The sequence below is a fragment of the Anolis sagrei genome, chromosome Y, assembly GCF_037176765.1.
Source record: "Anolis sagrei isolate rAnoSag1 chromosome Y, rAnoSag1.mat, whole genome shotgun sequence".
Classification (NCBI taxonomy): Eukaryota; Metazoa; Chordata; class Lepidosauria; order Squamata; family Dactyloidae; genus Anolis; species Anolis sagrei.
The window spans coordinates 3,601,089-3,619,836 of NC_090035.1; the positions used below are offsets into that span (position 1 = coordinate 3,601,089).

The 18,748-nt window shown below is 46.0% G+C and overlaps 1 protein-coding gene across 1 annotated transcript; it reads right to left on the reverse strand.

The window, feature by feature from the left end:
• Positions 1 to 543: 543 nt before the first annotated feature.
• LOC137095503 (transmembrane protein 11, mitochondrial-like) lies at positions 544 to 18,456 on the reverse strand. Its single transcript, XM_067462250.1, has 2 exons — positions 18,337 to 18,456; positions 544 to 1,531 (listed from the first exon to the last, which is right to left on the reverse strand). The coding sequence occupies exons 1-2, from the start codon at positions 18,423 to 18,425 to the stop codon at positions 1,015 to 1,017; spliced, it is 606 nt and encodes a 201-aa protein (XP_067318351.1). The 5' UTR covers positions 18,426 to 18,456; the 3' UTR covers positions 544 to 1,014.
• Positions 18,457 to 18,748: the final 292 nt, after the last annotated feature.

Below are 18,748 nucleotides of genomic sequence, written 5' to 3' on the forward strand. Positions count from 1 at the left end.
GTCAGTGCTGACATGCGTGTCATAGGTTCACCATCATGGAGATAGAGGGTAGGGGGAGGGAGAAAGGAGGAAGCAAAGGAAAGAGGAAGGAAAGAGAGAAGGAAGTGTGTAAAGGAATGGAGGGAGGGAAGGAGGGATAGGAGGAAAGTTAAAAGAGAAGGAAGGAAGGAAAAAGAGAAGGAGGGAGGGAGGAAACTGAAAGAAGGAAGGACAAAAGGGTGGAAGAGAAGGAAGGAGGGAGAAAGGAGGAGGGAAGGAAGGAAGGAAGGGAAGGAGGATAGGATAGGATGATGAGAAAAGAGTCAGGGGGCTGCATCTGGCCCCCGGTCTGGGGTTATTCTTGCCTGTTTGAAGTAGTCCAAGTGCTAGAAAAGTTAGTATTTTGGAAGAGATAAGGATATTTCTCAACTGGTGCCAAGATTAAGAACCCAAACCCTTCAAGAGGTTCTCACTGCAGTGATGTGCCCAAGAGGTGTTAAGAAGAGCTTTTCTTGAAGCTCATGAGCCCACAAGTGAGTGCTGGCACCCCAAAGAAAGCAGGCGTTCTGAAATTCTCGTCCTTTAATGAATGGTCAGTGATATTTTGAGCTGCTTCTGTAAAATACAATTAAACAATATACTTAAAAGGTTTTCTCAAAAAAGGAAAAAAATAATAATAAGCTAACACCGCTTCTCTGCCCTCCTGTGTATCGCTTCCTTCCATTGACATCCCACGGCTGACTTTGGCTCCCACAGCGTCCCATTTCACGGCAGATCCACGCCCGAGGTGTAGGAAAAGAACTGGAAAAAAATATATCCCTTGATGCACCCAGTGACGTGTGGTTTATTTTAGAAAATAACCAAAAAAAAGGGGGAGAAAATATATATATTTATCTGTGGGTCAACTGGGCTGCTTTTCCCACTTCAAGAGGAAGCGCCGAGCGAGCGTGAGCTGTGGGAGTCCTGAACACACTTGTTTTTGTTTTGTTTTGTTCTGTCTTTGCAGGCGGTGTCTCCTTCCCCTGCCCGCCGCAATCATACCGCGTAGAGTTCATAAATCTTCTTTACACAGTACGCCAGGGCCGCCAGGGCTATCGTATTGTGCAGTCTCTTTCTGTGCAGGTCGTCCTTCCGCACCAGGACCACGGGGGTGGAGGAGGTGAGCGTATGCAGCGGCAGGCGAGAGAGTTTGTAGGCGTTGTACTCCACTTGGTACTTGCAACAGGGGTCGAACTGCCAGGAGATCCCGTACAGGGTGCAGCAGGCTATGCTCAGCACGCCCGCCGGCACCGAGATGTAATGGGAGTAATCGGCCGGGAGGGCCAGCGGGGTGAACAGGCAGGCCGTGCCCGCCAGCACCGACGTCTTGTGCAGGCAGTTCCCCACCGTGATCCAGCGGGCCGTCTCGTCGCCAATGCGCGTCGGCTCAATCACAATGTATTTGTACTGGGCCTCCAAGGCTTGCTCCAGCTCGTACTCAAACTGGTCCTGAGCGTTCTCCCCGTTGTAGATCTCGTGGACGATATAACAGTCCGTGGCAGAGAGGCTGGCCCTGTTGGGACAAAAGGCGAGAGTTACTCAAGGCTTTGGGGACTCAACCTCCGCGACTCTACTCAGAAGAAGCATCACATGCTTTTGGAGTACTCCTGGCTCTCTTTTTTTTGGCTCTCCTGGGTCTTTCTCTCTCAAAGCATCAGTACAAAAAGCATGAGAGGATAACAGGGGCAGGCAAGGCTTGGAGCAGTGGTTCTCAACCTTAATATCACCACCTCACCTGCTTCATAGGAAATCTGCTACAAAACAGGAGCTTTTTTGTTGAGTTTCAGGGCAAAAACAGAAGAACGGCCTATGTGCCCAGGAGGGAGTCTCTCATCGGCCTCCCTCAGCGGAGCATGCGTGCTACATCCATATTAAACATCTACATAAATGACCAACCAATGCCAGAAGGGACAGAGAGTTTAATCTATAGATTCAAAGAGTTGGAAGAGACCTCCTGGGTCATCCAGTCCAACCCCCTGCCAAGAAGCAGGAATATTGCATTCAAAGCACCCCCGACAGATGGCCATCCAGCCTCTGTTTAAAAGCTTCCAAAGACCTGTCAGCAGCCTATGACACTGTAAATAACTGCCTTCTCCTGAGAAAAACTTATAATATCACAAAGGACTACCACCTCACCTGCTTCTTAGGAAATCTGCTACAAAACAGGAGCTTTTTTGTTGAGTTCCAGGGCAAAGAAGCCGATGGGAAAAACAGAAGAACGGCCTGCCTTGGGGAGTGTGCTTGCTCCATCCATGTTCAACATTTACACAAATGATCAGCCACTGCCAGAAGGGACAGAGAGTCTCATCTATGCTGACAATCGTGCAATCACTGCTCAAGCAGGGGACATTGAAATGGCAATTTTTCTTTATTTTTAACCTTTCTAGAATCAAGTGATAGGGCGCAGTGACACAGCAGGTTAAACTGCTAAGCTGCTGAACTTGCTGATCCAAAGATTGGCGGTTTGAATTCAGGGAGCAGGACGAGTTCCCGCTGTTAGCCTCGGCGTCTGCCAACCTAGCAATTCGAAAACATGCAAATGTGAGTAGACCAATAGGTACCACTTCTGCAGGAAGGGAACAGTGCTCCATGCAGTCATGCCAGTGGCCACATGACCTTGGAGATGCCTACAGACAACACAGGCTCTTCGGCTTAGAAATGGAGCTGAGCACCAGAGCTCCAGAGTTGGACACAACTAGACTTAGATGTCAAGGGGAAACCTTTACTATAACCATACCCAGATTCAGATTCAGTTTCAGGGCCATTATCCCCCTCTAAAATGGGAGCCTTTCCCTAATTTTCATTTCCACACACACTCTGTAAACCAAACTCCTGCAAAGGGGTTATTCTAATGATGCGAAACAGAACCTTTGCTATCATTATACCTAGCCAAAGTCAAGGAAGGTTTCTGACACTAATGACAGGTCTACTCCAAAAAGGTAAACCTGCATTTTGAATGGTCAATGCTGAATGCAGAATGCTTTACTGAGGAAATGATTGCCTAGACACCCAACTCAGAAAAAAGGAGCCAACTAACAATTGAGCACTGAGTATAATCAATTAACATTCACACCAGAAAGTAGTAGGGATAATTTTGAGCACCAGATTAATGCTCTTCCTGGAAGTACATCTCAGTAGCTAAGGAGTGAAAACATTCCCCCAACTGTGCAACTGCAAGTGTGTCTTTCTATTGTCATAATTAATCTTTCTTGAGTCTGTGCTTAAATAACCTATAGAACAGGGGTTCTCAACCTTTCTAATGCCGTGACCCCTTAATACAGTTCCTCATGTTGTGGTGACCCTCAACCATATTTCCGTTGCTACTTCATAACGGTAATTTTGCTACTCTTATGAAGCATAATGGAAATATCTGATATGCAGGATGTATTTTCATTGTTATAAATTGAACATATTTAAAGCATAGTGACTGATCACAAAACAATATGCTTGGGGAGTATGGACAATGGATGATGGGATTTGCAGTACCTTCAACCGATTCACCTCTGAGTTCCACAGACCACTGAGACCCCCACAAATTATAGACCTGGAACAAACTTAGCACAAAGAACCCCAATGACCAACAGAAAATACTGGAGGGGACTGGGAGGAATTGACAATGATTTAGGGAGATGTAGTTCACCTACATATGGAGAGCATGGTGAACCCAAACGACTGTACATTTGGACCCATCTTGGCACAAATACTCAATATGCCCAAATTTGAACACTGTTGGAGGTTGGGGGAAACAGATCTTGACATTTGGGAATTGCAGTTGCTGGGATATTGCTTTCCCCAACAAATGCACGTTATCATCTCTACATGGGGTTGCCTTTGAAGACGACTCGGAAGCTTCAATTAGTCCAACGTTCGGCAGCCATGATACTAACTGGAGCGGAGTGCAGGGAGCATACAACTCCTCTGCTGCACCAGCTCCACTGGCTGCCGATTTGCTACCGGGCTCAATTCAAAGTGCTGGCGTTGGCCTTTAAAGCCCTAAACGGTTCTGGCCCAACCTACCTATCCGAACGTATCTCGGCCTATCAGCCCACCAGGACCCTAAGATCTTCTGGGGAGGCCCTGCTCTCTATCCCGCCGGCTTCACAGGTGCGGCTGGCGGGGACGAGAGACAGGGCCTTTTCTGTGGTGGCCCCTCAGCTTTGGAACGCCCTTCCCATGGAGGTAAGATCAGCCCCCTCGCTGATGGTGTTTCGAAAAAGACTGAAGACCTGGATGTTCGAACAGGCATTTGGTTAATTCGGTGCAATGAATTGGATGATTAAAGGATTGGCAATATGGACGACGAAACTGGATTACGATTTTAGTCAGGAGATGCATTGGATTGTTATTGACGGGCCAATATTGTGTATTGTGTATGATGTTTTTTATGGTTTTTAACTGAATACTGTTGATTGTTGTATTTTGTATTTTGTTGTAAACCGCGTTGAGTCGCCAGTTAGGCTGAGAAACAGCGGTATACAAGTACAGTGATAAATAAATAAATAAATATAGTTCCACTACCATCAAAGAGCATTCTGAACTCCAACAACAATGGAATTGAACCAAACTTGGCATACGGAACTCTCATTACCAACAGAAAATACTGGAGAGGTTTGGGGAAAATAGACCTTGGCATTTGGGAACTACTGGGATGTATAGCTCCCCTGCCATCAAAGAGCCTGGAAGGGTGCGCGGGGGCCGGGCAGAAAGGCTGCCCACACGGCAAGGTCATGCAGGCAGCCCTGTGCCCTTCCAAACTTGGAAAGGCATGGGGCCGGGCAACCCTCCCTTGCCCAAACAGCAAGGGCCGGCAGTCATTTTGGCAGGGGCAGGGCCAACCAAGGCAGCTTCGCGACCCCCTAAAAATGGCCCAACGACCTCCCTGGGGGTCGCGACCCCCAGGTTGAGAACCGCTGCTATAGAATAAAAAGCAGAATGAAGGACAAGGTATTTTCTCCAAAACTGCAGAAACTGCAGAAAACATTGCATTCCTTCCACCCAACTCTACATGCCATGCTTGGAAAAAAACGTATTCTGTTTATTTTAACAGGCAAGTCATAATTATAAGTTGTCCTGTGGGTCAAAACAAAAAACAAATACTGAATGGAATTGTGTATGTTCATTTTATGTGAGGGATGTATTTAGAAACAGGCTCCCAAGCACACAGATGGTAAGGAAGAAGGAAAAACTGAGAATTAGGATTCTGAACCAGCGAGAGAAATCTACACACATTTGATTGAAATATTAATAAATGGACAAGTGAGATAATTATGCAAGATGGGCCACATTCTATTCTGGGAAAAGTCTCAAGCCTGAAGAGCAAAAGAGGGGTCTTTCATTCAATAAATCACAAGGAACAAATGCTTAAAATAGGGTTTCAAAATCCCTCTTGCTGCCACGAAAAAGAGGGGCGCACTCTGCCAGCATTGGACTCGGGACACAATGCTGATAATCAGCTTAGCACATTTCAGTCACTATGTTCGGGGAGAGCTTTTTCCAGATCCTGAGGGATACCAAACAGCCAAAGGACACCTTTGTTTACGACAGGATGGGAACAAAGCTTTGGAGCAGCTGGGTGTGCTGCACATTCACTTTCCAGAGCCCCCCAACCCCAAACAAAGGGAAGCTTTGTGTGTGCAGAGTTGGTTCAACAACCGTCTGGAATAATGCTTGCAGCAGTGACATGGGGAGAGACAGTGTGAACATTAGCGCTGCAGCAAAACACACACAGGCCTCTCATCAAAGCCTTGCCCAAGCTCAGCCAGTGGGTTTCCATGGCTAACTGGGGATTTGAACCTTGGTCTCCAGTGTTGTAGTCCAATGCTCAAACCATGCTGGCTCTCTGTAGATATACAAATGCAAATGCAAATGCAATCATACACAAATCCTGCCACTGCAGTCAGCTCTCAGCACCATTTAAATCATAGTTGTGTGGATCCATTGTTAAAAGGAAGCATCTTGACAGATTAAGAGAGATGGGCCAAAACTAACAAAATGAAGTTCAACAAGGACAAATGCGAGATACTCCACTTAGGCAGAAAAAATGAAATACAAAGATACAGAATGGGAGACGAGGCCTAGCTCGAGAGCAGGACGTGTGAAAAAGATCTTGGAGTCCTCGTGGACAACATGTTAAACATGAGCCAACAATATGATGCGGCGGCAAAAAAAGCCAATGGGATTTTGGCCTGCATCAAGAGGAGTCTAGTGCCTAGATCTAGGGAAGTCATGCTCCCCAAGAGCACACATACTGCTCTCAAGCCAGGCGTCCCCCATTCTGTATCTTTGCATTTCATTTTTCCTGCCAAAGTGGAGTATCTTGCATTTCTGCTCTATTTCTTGCTCTATTCTGCATTGGTTAGACCACACCTGGAATCACACTGTGTCCAATTCTGGGCACCGCAATTGAAGGGAGATATTGACAAGCTGGAAAGTGTCCAGAGAAGGGTGAATAAAATGATCAAGGGTTTGTAGAACAAGCCCTATGAGGAGCAGCTTAAGGAGCTGGGCATGTTTAGCCTTAAGAAGAGAAGGCTGAGAGGAGACATAATGTTGTTGTTGTTCATTCGTTCAGTCGTTTCCAACTCTTCGTGACTTCATGGACCAGTCCACACCAGAGCTCCCCATCAGTCATCACCACCCCCAGATCCTTCAAGGTCAAGCCAGTCTCTTCAAGGATGTCATCCATCCATCTTGCCCTTGGTCGGCCCCTCTTCCTTTTTCCTTACATTTTCCCCAACATAATTGTCTTCTCTAAGCCTTCCTTTCTTCTCATGAAGTGGCCATAAGTACTTCATCTTGGCCTCTACTATTCCATCCAATGAACAGGGAGACATGATAGCCATGTATGAATATGTGAGAGGAAGCCACAGGGAGGAGGAGGGAGCAAGCTTGTTTTCTGCTTCCCTGGAGACTAGGACGCAATGGAACAATGGCTTCAAACTACAAGAGAGGAGATTCCATCTGAACATTAGGAAGAACTTCCTGACTGTGAGAGCCGTTCAACAGTGGAACTCTCTGCCCTCGAGTGTGGTGGAGGCTCCTTCTTTGGAAGCTTTTAAACAGAGGCTGGATGGCCATCTGTCAGGGGTGATTTAAATGGGTTGTTGTAGGTTTTCTCGGGCTATATGGCCATGTCCTAGAGCAGTGATGGGCAACCTTTTGAGCTTGGTGTGTCAAAATTTGCCAAAAACCTGACTAGGGTGGAGTGTCAACTTCGAGAAAAAATAAACGTAATTTTCCAATATTTATAGTTTAAATAACTATAATAACTGTATATTCCATGCTGAGTTATGGAGTGAACAATGCTCAAACATGCAGATGTTAAATTTGTAGAGCCTTTTACAAATTTAAGGATGGAATTAGATTGGCTCTTATAAGGTATACTTCTCTGTATGCGGCCGCATGTCATCAAAAATAGCCAGTGCTGACACGCATGTCATAGGTTCACCATCACGATCCTAGAGGCATTCTCTCCTGAAGTTTCGCCTGCATCTATGGCAAACATCCTCAGAAGTAGTGAGGTCTGTTGGAACTAGGAAAAAGGGTTTATATATCTGTGGAATGACCAGGGTGGGACAAAGGACTCTTGTCTGCTGGAGCTGCGTGTGCAGATATATAAACCCTTTCTCCTAATTCCAACAGACCTCACTACCTCTGAGGATGCTTGCCATAGATGCAGGCGAAACATCAGGAGAGAATGCCTCTAGAACATGGCCATATAAATCGAAAAAACCTACAACAACCCAGAGGTTGGATGGCCATCTGTAAGGGTTACTTTGAATACAGTATTCCTGCTTCTTGGCAGAATGGGGTCGGACTGGATGGCCCGTGAGGTCTCTTCCAACTCTAGGATTCTAGGATTCATTCCTCAAACTGCAAACCAAGGCTATACAGACCTTCCGGCTGCTTTTGGAAGGGTGTGAGCTCTTATTTCTGGGACCTCCCTGCTATAATTCAACAACCTATTGGAGGAATTCCCTAAACCCTGGTATGTAGACACATTCCAGCAGCCCACAGCACAAAAGATTTGGATCACCTTGTCTCAAGACGGAGCTATAACCAAACATTCATGCTGCCTGGCACAACCTCCAACTGAATATTCCAGCCTCAAATGCTGTTGTACTCCTCCATATAAAACATTTAAGCATCAACTAGAGCAGTGTTTCTCAACCTGGGGGTCGGGACCCCTGGAGGGGTCACGAGGGGGTGTCAGAGGGGTTACCAAAGACCATCAGAAAACATAGTATTTTCTGTTGGTCATGGGGGTTCTGTGTGGAAAGTTTGGTCCAATTCTATCGTTGGTGGGGTTCAGCATGCTATTTCGTTGTGGGTGAACTATAAATCCCAACAACTACAACTTCCAAATGTCAAGATCTGTTTTCCCCAAACTCCACCAGTGTTCACATTTGGGCATATTGAGTATTCATGCGAAGTTTGGGCCAGAGCCATCATTGTTTGAGTCCACAGTCCTCTCTGCATATCGGTGAACTACAACTCCCAAACTCAAGGTCAATCCCCACCAAACCCTTCCAGTATTTTCTGATGGTCATGGGAGTTCTGTGTGCCAAGTTTGGTTCAATTCCATAGTTGGTTGAGTTCTTTGATTGTAGGTGAACTATAAATCCCAGCAACTACAACTATCTATCTATCTATCTATCTATCTATCTATCTATCTATCTATGGCTGGATGGCTCTTTGTCAGGAGGACTTTATATTTTCTTGCCCTGATGAAGGGACTGGATGGCCTCTGGATGTAGGTGAACTACAGCTCCCAAACTTAAGGTCAATCCCCACCAAACCCTTCCAGTATTTTCTGATGGTCATGGGAGTTCTGTGTGCCAAGTTCGGTTCAATTCCATAGTTGGTGGAGTTCTTTGATTGTAGGTGAACTACAAATCCCAGCAACTACAACTCCCAAATGACGAAATCAATCCCCCCCAAACCCCACTGGTATTCAAATTTGGGCGTATCAGGTAAATTTGGTCCAATGAATGAATATGCATACTGCATATCAGATATTTATATTACGATTGATAACGATAGCAAAATTGGAGTTTATTGTATTGTCGAAGGCTTTCATGGCTGGAATCACTAGGTTCTTGTGGGTTTTTTTGGGTTATAGAGCCATGTTCTAGAGGCATTTCTCCTGACGTTTCGCCTGCATCTATGGCAAGCATCCTCAGAGGTAGTGAGGTCTGTTGGAACTAGGACAATGGGTTTATATATCTGTGGAATGACTGGGGTGGAGCAAAGAACTCTTCCCTGCTGGAGCTAGGTGTGAATGTTTGAACTAATCACCTTCATTAGCATTTGAAGGCCTGGCTGAGCCTGGGAAAATCCCCTGTTGAGAGGTGTTAAGATGTGCCTGGTTGTTTCCTCTCTGCTGTTTTGCTGTTGTAATTTTAGAGTTTTTTAATATTGGTAGCCAGATTTTGTTCATTTTCATGGTCTCCTCCTTTCTGTTGAAATTGTCCACATGCTTCTTGTGGATTTCAATGGCTTCTCTGTGTACTCTGACATGGTGGTTGTTGGTGTGGTCCAGCATTTCTGTGTTCTCAAATAATATGCTGTGTCCAGGCTGCAAATTGGAGTTATGAAATAGCCACGAAATTAATTGTATGGTTGGGGGTCACCACAACATGAGGAACTGTATTAAGGGGTCGTGACGTTAGGAAGGTTGAGAAACACTGAACTAGAGTAAAAGAATTCAGTGTGTCTAAATCTGTAGACAATTGCCTGGGAAAGCTCCATGCGGAAACAATAAACTGGGAAGTGGGGCTCAGACCAGAGAGCAGCAAGCAACCCTCACCCCAGCATCTATCCATGCATTTGGCCATTGTCAGCCCATCAATATCCGCCCTGCGATGCAAAGCCAGGCTAAAAGAGAAAGCGGAGGGGAAACAATAGAGTGAAGAATGTGATCAGGCATGGCAGCATTTCACCCATAATGGAAAGGCTGCAAGCTTGGGACAAATAAAAAACAGCATTCACCATTATGAAGCCTGCCCAGCTTGGAGACTCAAGTTGAATGTGTAAATGGTATTTCACACGAAGAAGCGGTCAGAGGGTGAGGCTGTGATGCTTTTGTGATTATACATAAAAGGTGATGTGCTGAAACTCCAACCTCAGCATCATTTTTATAAACGACATGCCCCATCATGCCTGCCAAGACATTACACCTTTTTATTTATCTATATAAATAAAATGTAATGTCCGTTTGTGGGATTAATATAACTCAAAAACTACTGGACAAATTGACACCAAATTTGGACACAATCAGGCCAACAAGTGACCATCACTCAAAACAATTGATTTTGTAATTTGGGAATTTTAGTTGCTGAGATTGATAGTTTACTTACAATCAAAGAGCATTCTGAACTCCACTAATGATGGAACTGAACGAAACGTGGAACACAGGACTCCCATGACCAACAGAAAACACTAGAATGGCTTGGTGGGCATTGACCTTGAGTTTGGGAGTTGTAGTTCACCTACACCCAGAGGGTGTATCCCAAATTTGGTCCATTGAATGAAAATATATCCTGCATATCAGATATTTACATTACGACTCATAACAGTAGCAAAAATAAGTAGCAATGAAAATAATTTTATCGCTGGGGCATCATCACAACATGAGAAATAATAATAATAATCCTTTATTTATACCCCGCTACCATCTCCGAAAGGACTCGGTGCGGCTTACAATAGGCCGAGACCCAATACAACAATAAAAGACAACAACAATACAGCAGTAAATAAAAATAAAACAGTAAACATTAACAATAAACACGACACAATTAAAACCATTATATTATAATTATATTAACGGGTTGCAGAAATTGGCAGGTTGTCGAAGGCTTTCATGCCTGGAATCACTCTTGTCTTCAGCACAACCTGAGGATGCTTGCCATAGATGCAGGCAAAACGTCAGGAGAGAATGCTTCAAGAACATGGCCATATAGCCCGAAAAGCCTACAACAACCCAATTGGAAGGTTGAGAAACACTGAACTATATATTCAAGAGATCTGAATGCAGTTTACTGGATAAAACAAGAACTTCCTCTATCAACTGTGTGCAAGCAATAGTTACACCTATGATCGCTATTGTATTTAGAAAAACAGGGATAATCTTCAATATCCACAGCAGGCATATAGCAGTTTTTAAATCCTGATACTCTCGGCAGAGCCTATGGTTAATACTAAGAATGGTTTGTTGCTTTTACCCTTCTTAAAAACCCAAATCATAGTTCAGAACTAAACCTCTTGTGAGCACGTCCACTCGTACCAAGATCAACTTTCAACTGAGGTTGATGAAACTGAGACTAGCAAGCCTGTTTCACACCATGGTTTACCACCCTGCTTTGCAACTAATCCATAATAGGGATCATGTTTCACATGCACTGTGTTCTGTTTGTACAGACTCACTTTACTCACCAACTATATACATCAACTTCCTACACTATGTGCTCTATAAATCATTTCTGTTGACCCTTGTCCTGTTACAGAGATTACCCTGATAGCCTTGTAACTTGATAGGCTATTGATCCAGGTTTAAGAAACTACAGGTACTCCATTTACTATGATGTAGTGCAGCAATTAAGTGCATTACATCCTTATAATTGAAAAGCTGAAACTGTTTTACAAGTACAGACTGGTTTCATCCGAGCCTCTTTGGACTCGACGTTTATGATGTAGTATTTACATCATACTAATGATACTTTTGCAATCACTCAAAACCCAGCTTAAAAGACTTTCAATCAGACCTGAATTGAACACTAGTTGTGTCTTCATATTTGCACTAAAATGTGTGATTATTTTTGTTCTTTACAATATGTTCTGTCTACTTGATCTTTATGACACCAACTAGCCTTCCCCTGCCAGGCGTTGCTGTGGCCCAGTCTGCTGACCTGGAAAATAAAGTAATTAGAAAGTGTTGGTTTCTAATATATGTAATGTCTTTATGCTTGTGGGTAAACAGTATTCCTTGCTGGGTTGTTGTAGGTTTTTTCGGGCTATATGGCCATGGTCTAGAGGCATTCTCTCCTGACGTTTCGCCTGCATCTATGGCAAGCATCCTCAGAGGTAGTGAGGTCTGTTGGAAGTAGGAAAATTGGGTTTATATATCTGTGGAATGACCAGGGTGAGACAAAGGACTCTTGTCTGCTGGAGCGAGGTGTGAATGTTTCAACAGACCACATTGATTAGCACATAATGGCCTGACAGTGCCTAGAGCAAACTTTTGTTGAGAGGTGATTAGATGTCCTTGTTTGTTTCCTCTCTGTTGTTGTGCTGTTATAATTTTAGTTTCTTTGTCGGTGTTGATGCGGAGACTGTCTGGTTGGCCTACTCTAGAATATGCAACATATCACTGTAGGGGTCCCTTTCTGTAGGGGTCCCTTTCAAATCTATGATACTATATCTCTCTGTGTGTGAATCATATCTATCTATATCTATGGCTGGATAGCTCTTTGTCAGGAGGGCTTTGATTATGTTTTCTTGCCCTGGTGAAGGGAGTTGAAATGGATGACCTTAAGTATTTTCTGTTGGTCATGGGGGCTCAATGTGGGAAGTTTGCCCCAATTCTGTCACCACCTGACATCCTCCGGGAAGTAGCAGCCAATAGTGAAAGGAGCAAGGCAGAGACATCTCTAACCCATCCCCTGTTTGGGTATCAGCCAGCACGTCAACGACTTAAATCTAGAAATAGTTTTCTAAGATCTACAGAGGCACTCACTGGAACACCTCAGCAAGTGAGAGTCCAAAAGTGGCAGGCTCAAACCCAGAATCTCAATCCGTGGGTGATACCAGATGAGAGACTCCCCCCTGGGCACACAGAGGACTGGGCGACTTGGAAGGCACTGAACAGACTGCGCTCTGGCACCACAAGATGCAGAGCCAATCTTAAGAAATGGGGCCACAAAGTGGAATCCACGACATGCGAGTGTGGAGAGGAGCAAACCACTGACCACCTGCTGCAATGCAACCTGAGCCCTGCCACATGATGCACAAGGGAGGACCTCCTTAAGGCAACACCAGAGGCACTCCAAGTGGCCAGATACTGGTCAAAGGACATTTCATCAGCTACCAAATTTGCAAAATTTGTGTGTTTTTTTATCTGTTTGTTTGTTTTGTTCTGTTAGAAATGTAATACAATGTTCTGGTTGCGGATGACACGATAAATAAACAAACTTCATCCCATTCTCTTACAAAAGCCAAGTGACACAGAATGGGCCAAAGGAAGGAAATCGCCAAAGCCGACAGGCGTCAGATTAATCCAGTACCAGCTCTCTATCCGTACCTTCCAAATTCAGAACAATGAATCAATGCCCTAAAAACACAAGTCACTCAACCCGCTCAAACAGCTGTGCACGGACAGAGAGAGGTCTTTGGGGGAAAACATTTGCAGCGCTCAAAAATAGACGTTAAGCACATCCAAGGGCATTTTATAGACTCCAGAGAAGCAGCTCTGCAACTCTACACCTAACATCTGGGAAGTGTGAAAGGTTCCTTGTCTACCAGATGTTGGGAATTGTGGAAGTTGAAGTCCAAAACACCTGGAGGGAGGGCCAAAGTTTGCCCATGCCCAAGGATCACTCTGGAGAATGACCTTCCTTTGCCTGGGGTGCCTTTCCTATCCCATCAGAGACATCAACAGACAGTCAAGTCCACACATGACTTGGGAACATGAAAGGCATTGCGAACTACTCCAACCAGAGAAGTCAGCCATAGCAGAGCACCTGATGAAACAGCCTGGACACAGCATATTATTTGAGAACACAGAAATGCTGGACCACTCTCACAACCACCATGTCAGGCTACACAGAGAAGTCATTGAAATCCACAAGCATGTGGACAATTTCAACAGAAAGGAAGAAACCATGAAAATGAACAAAATCTGGCTACCAGTATTAAAAAAACTCTAAAATTACAACAGCAAAACAACAGAGGGGAAACAAACAGGCACATAAAATCACTCTCAACAAAAGATTCCCCCCCAGGCACTTCCAAGCCATTGAACACTAATCAAGGTGATCAGCTGAAACATTCACACCTAGCTCCAGCAGACAAAAGTCCTTTGTCTCACCCTGGTCATTCCACAGATATATAAACCCATTTTTCCTACTTCCAACAGACCTCACTACCTCTGAGGATGCTTGCCATAGATGCAGGCGAAACGTCAGAAGAAAAATTGCCTCCAGAACATGGCCATATAGCCCGGAAAAACCTACAACAACCAAGTCCACACTGTTTTGTTTTCTCTCTTGTGCGATGCAAGGCGACTCCAGACTCAACCCAGGCACAAACTTCACGCACTGATAGCTTCAGGAAAATCAATTAAGGGCTGCAAAGACCCAAAGCTGGTCTCCCCATTCCCCACCCACCCCAGAAGTACCTTAAAATCACAATCCTTCCTTGCACCAGTTCTGTTCTTTGTTCCCTTCCTCACCCCTCTTTATCCCTTCTGCTTTGAATCGTCATTCCCAGCCTTTTAAAAGAAAATCACACCTCCAAGTCCTTCAGCCTCAAGGTCTTTGCTAAACTCCTCCCTAACCCATGTGTGGGATGACACCAAATGCCTGCTACTTCTCTTCTCGCCCATAGCAGCCATTTTATATATACATTAGATACCCAAGGACATCTAATCACCTCCCAACAAAAGACTGCCCCAGGCACTGCCAGGCCATCAAATGCTAATCAAAGTGGTCAGCTGAAACATTCACACCTAGCTCCAACAGACAAGAGTTCTTTGTCCCACCCTGGTCATTCCACAGATATATAAACCCTTTTTCCTAGTTCCAACAGACCTCACTACCTCCGAGGAAGCTTGCCATAGATGCAGGCGAAATGTCAGGAGAGAATGCCTATAGAACAGGGGTCCTCAAACTAAGGCCCGGGGGGTGGATATGGCCCTCCAAGGTCATTTACCCGGCCCTCGCTCAGGGTCAACCTACATCTGAAACAACTTGAAAGCACACAACAACAACAACCTTATCTCATCAGCCAAAAGCAGGCCCACACTTCCCATTGAAATACTAATGAGTTTATATGGATGCTTCTCATAGATGCAGCCAAAACGTCAGGAGAGAATGCCTCTAGAACAGTGATGGGCAACCTTTTGAGCTTGCTGTGTCAAAATTTGTCAAAACTCTGAGCATAACTTGGGTGGAGTGTCACTTTGAGAAAAAAACCCATAATTTTGCAATATTTAAATTTTTATTTATATAGATACACACATATACCTTTAATTGCTTATTAATCTTCTTGGGCTCCTCCTTTACAAATACACTTTTCTATTTCCTATCTCACCCAGGGTTTTAACGTTTTTAACATTATCTTGCACATTTGGCCCGCCCTTTGTGATTGATTTTATTATGTTATTTTGCATTGTCTATTTTATTTGTTACATTATGTATTTTGTTACGTTTAATTTTCTGTTGTTTTGTATTTTATTTCATTGTATTACCTTTGGGCTCCTGCCAACCTAGCAGTTCAAAAACATGCAAATGTGAGAAGATCAATAGGTACCGCTCCGGCGGGAAGGTAACGGCGCTCCATGCAGTCATGCCGGCCACATAACCTTGGAGGAGTCTATGGACAACACCGGCTCTTCGGCTTAGAAATGGAGATGAGCACCACACTCCAGAGTCAGACATGACTGGACTTAATGTCAGGGGACAACCTTTACCTTTTTACTTTTGGGCTCGGCCTCATGCTAGCCACCCCGCATCCCCATTGGGGAGATGGTGGTGGGGTATAAATAAAGATGATGATTATCATTATTATTATGCTGAATATATCTTTCTGTCAATCTATCCTTCCTTGGAGGCTTCTAAACAGAGGCTGGATGGCCATCTGTTGAGGGTGCTTTCCTACACGGCAGACTGGAGTTGGACTAAGTATTCCAGGTAGTCTATATGAATATATATTTTGTCAAAGGCTTCCATGATCAGACTCTGGAACTCACTACCTGGAGAAATTAGGAAAGCCCCTACCTTAGAAATCTTTAAAAAGGACCTTAAAACCTGGCTCTTCCGCTGCACTTTTGATGAACAGGTTTACATTTTCACACTATTGCTTAGCCTCAATGTTTTGTCATTGGAGTATATGTTCCCTCCATCCTCCCTTGTGAGAAAGCCTGATTCCATAACTATAATGAGTCCTCCTCCGCAAATAATCTCTCTCTTATCTCGCCTGAGTGTTAATTAATTTTAATCAGTCTCTCTTTTAATCATTACATGTAGGCCGCCCATTGTCATTGTGATTGCGCCTGTTGTAATTTTATATTGCTATGTTTTCATATGTTTTATGTAATTATGTTGTTTATAGTTTGCGTTTTCGGTTTTATTTTATTGTATTTCCTGTTTGGCCTTGGTCTCATGTAAGCCACTCCGAGTCCCCATTGGGGAGATGGTGGCGGGGTATAAATAAAGTTTATTATTATTATTATAAGATAGCATTAGCTACAGATGCAGGCGAAACGTTAGGAGAGAATGCTACTGGAACGTGGCCACACAGCCCAAAAAACTCACAGCAACCCTGTGTGTGTGTGTGCGCGTGTTTTCCAAATATGTGTTTCATCTTAAATTAAATGTAGTCCTCGAAGGCCCCCAGTTTGAGGCCTTCTCCATTTATCCCTCCAGCCCTGTTGAGGCCTTCAGGCCCTGAGGGGGGGGGGGGGGGCTAAGGCCTGGAGGCCTTGCCCCCCATTTCTCCCCATTTGAGGCTTTGCCCCTCTTTTGAGGCCTCGTCACCCATTCATACCGCGTTGGAAGCCTTGTTTGAGAGGTTGTCCCCATATGAGGCCTTGCCCTGTTTGTCTCCCATTTGAGGCCCTGCCCCCCCCCCGTCTGAGGCCTTGTCCCCCCATTTGAGGCCTTGCCTTATGTTTGAGACCTTCTCCCCCATTTGGGACCTTGTTTGAGGCCTTGTCCCCCATTTGAGGCCTTGCCCAAAGTTTGAGGCATTGTTTGAGGCCTTGTCCTCCATTTGAGGCCTTCTCCTCCGTTTGGGACCTTGTTTGAGGGCTTGTCCCCCCATTTGAGACCTTGTCCTCCCCCGTTTGAAGCTTTGTTTGAGATCTTGCCCACCATTTGAGGCCTTGTTTGGGGGCTTGTCCCCCATTTGAGGCCTTGTTTGAGGTGTTGCCCCCCATTTGAGACCTTGCCCACAATTTGAGGCCTTCTCCCCAGTTTGGGAACTTGTCCCCCGTTTGAGGCCTTGCCCACAATTTGAGGCCTTCTCCCCAGTTTGGGAACTTGTCCCCCATTTGAGACCTTGCCCACAATTTGAGGCCTTCTCCCCAGTTTGGGAACTTGTCCCCCATTTGAGACCTTGCCCACAATTTGAGGCCTTCTCCCCAGTTTGGGAACTTGTCCCCCGTTTGAGGCCTTGCCCAGTATTTGAGGCCTTGTTTGAGGCCTTCTCCCGTTTGGGACCCTCTTTGAGGGCTTGTCCCCCATTTGAAGCCTTGCCCTAAGTTTGAGGCCTTCTCCCCCGTTTGAGGCCGTGCCCTAAACCTGAGGCCTTGTTTGAGGCCTTCTCCCCAGTTTGGGACCTTGTTTGATGCTTTCCCCGCATTTGAGGCCTTGTTTGAGGCCTTCTCCCCAGTTTGGGACCTTGTTTGAGGGCTTTCCCCGCATTTGAGGCCTTGTTTGAGGGCTTTCCCCGCATTTGAGGCCCTGCCTTAAGTTTGAGGCCCTGTTTGAGGCCTTCTCCCCTGTTTGGGACCTTGTTTGAGGCCTTCTCCCCCATTTGAGGCCTTGTCCCCTGTTTGGGACCTTGTTTGAGGCCTTGCCCCCCATTTGAGACCTTGCCCACAATTTGAGGCCTTGTTTGAGGCCTTCTCCCCAGTTTGGGACCTTGTTTGAGGGCATGCCCCCCATTTGAGGCCTTGCCCTAAGTTTGAGGCCTTCTCCCCCGTTTGAGGCCTTGCCCTAAACCTGAGGCCTTGTTTGAGGCCTTCTCCCCAGTTTGGGACCTTGTTTGAGGGCATGTCCCCCATTTGAGGCCTTGCCCTAAGTTTGAGGCCTTGTCCCCCCATTTGAAGCCTTGTTTGAGGCCTTCTCCCGTTTCGGACCCTGTTTGAGGCCTTGTCCCCCATTTGAAGCCTTGCCCTAAGTTTGAGGCCTTATTTGAGGCCTTGTCCCCCGTTTGAGTCCTTGCCCTAAGTTTGAGGCCCTGTCCACAATCTGAGGCCTTGTTTGAGGCCTTCTCCCCCGCTTGGGGCCTCGTCCCCTTTGTCCCTCCATCCCCGTTGAGGCCCACATGTCCCGGGAGGGCCGGGCGGAGGCCTGGAGGGCCTGTCCGTGCGGGGCTCACCTCTCCCGGGCGGCGAGGGCGCCTCCGGCCCCGGCGCCTCCGCTGCCTGCGCTGCCGGGCCCCGCGCGCCTCCGTCCCCAGGCCGCCATCTTGGCAAATGCCTCCGCCGTGTGGGAGGAAGGAGGGGACGGCGCCCGGCGCACGACGGGAAATGTAGTCCTCCAGGGGGCGGGGCAAGCGCCGAAAGTAAGGAGGCAGGCCCGCGCGCGGGAAAGGCCTGCACTACAACCCCCAGGGTGCTTTGCGGAGGAGGCAGAGGGCTCCTCAAAGAGCCCGCGCGACTGCTTCTGGGTAATGTAGTTCCCACGCTGCTTATGAAGCAGGACTTGCTGGGAAGCATACAGATCACAGGAGCCGTCTTCATAGACCTGTCAGTGGCTTATGATATTGTGAACCACCGCCTCCTCCTGAG

What these genes read in the sequence shown, in the direction of transcription:
- LOC137095503 (XM_067462250.1), bottom strand. Translation starts at nt 18,425, where the DNA reads ATGGCGGCCTGGGGACGGAGGCGCGCGGGGCCCGGCAGCGCAGGCAGC. An exon ending in GCCCTCGCCGCCCGGGAGAG is followed by an intron (nt 1,532 to 18,336) that starts GTGAGCCCCGCA and finishes TTGTCCCAACAG; the next exon opens with GGCCAGCCTCTCTGCCACGG.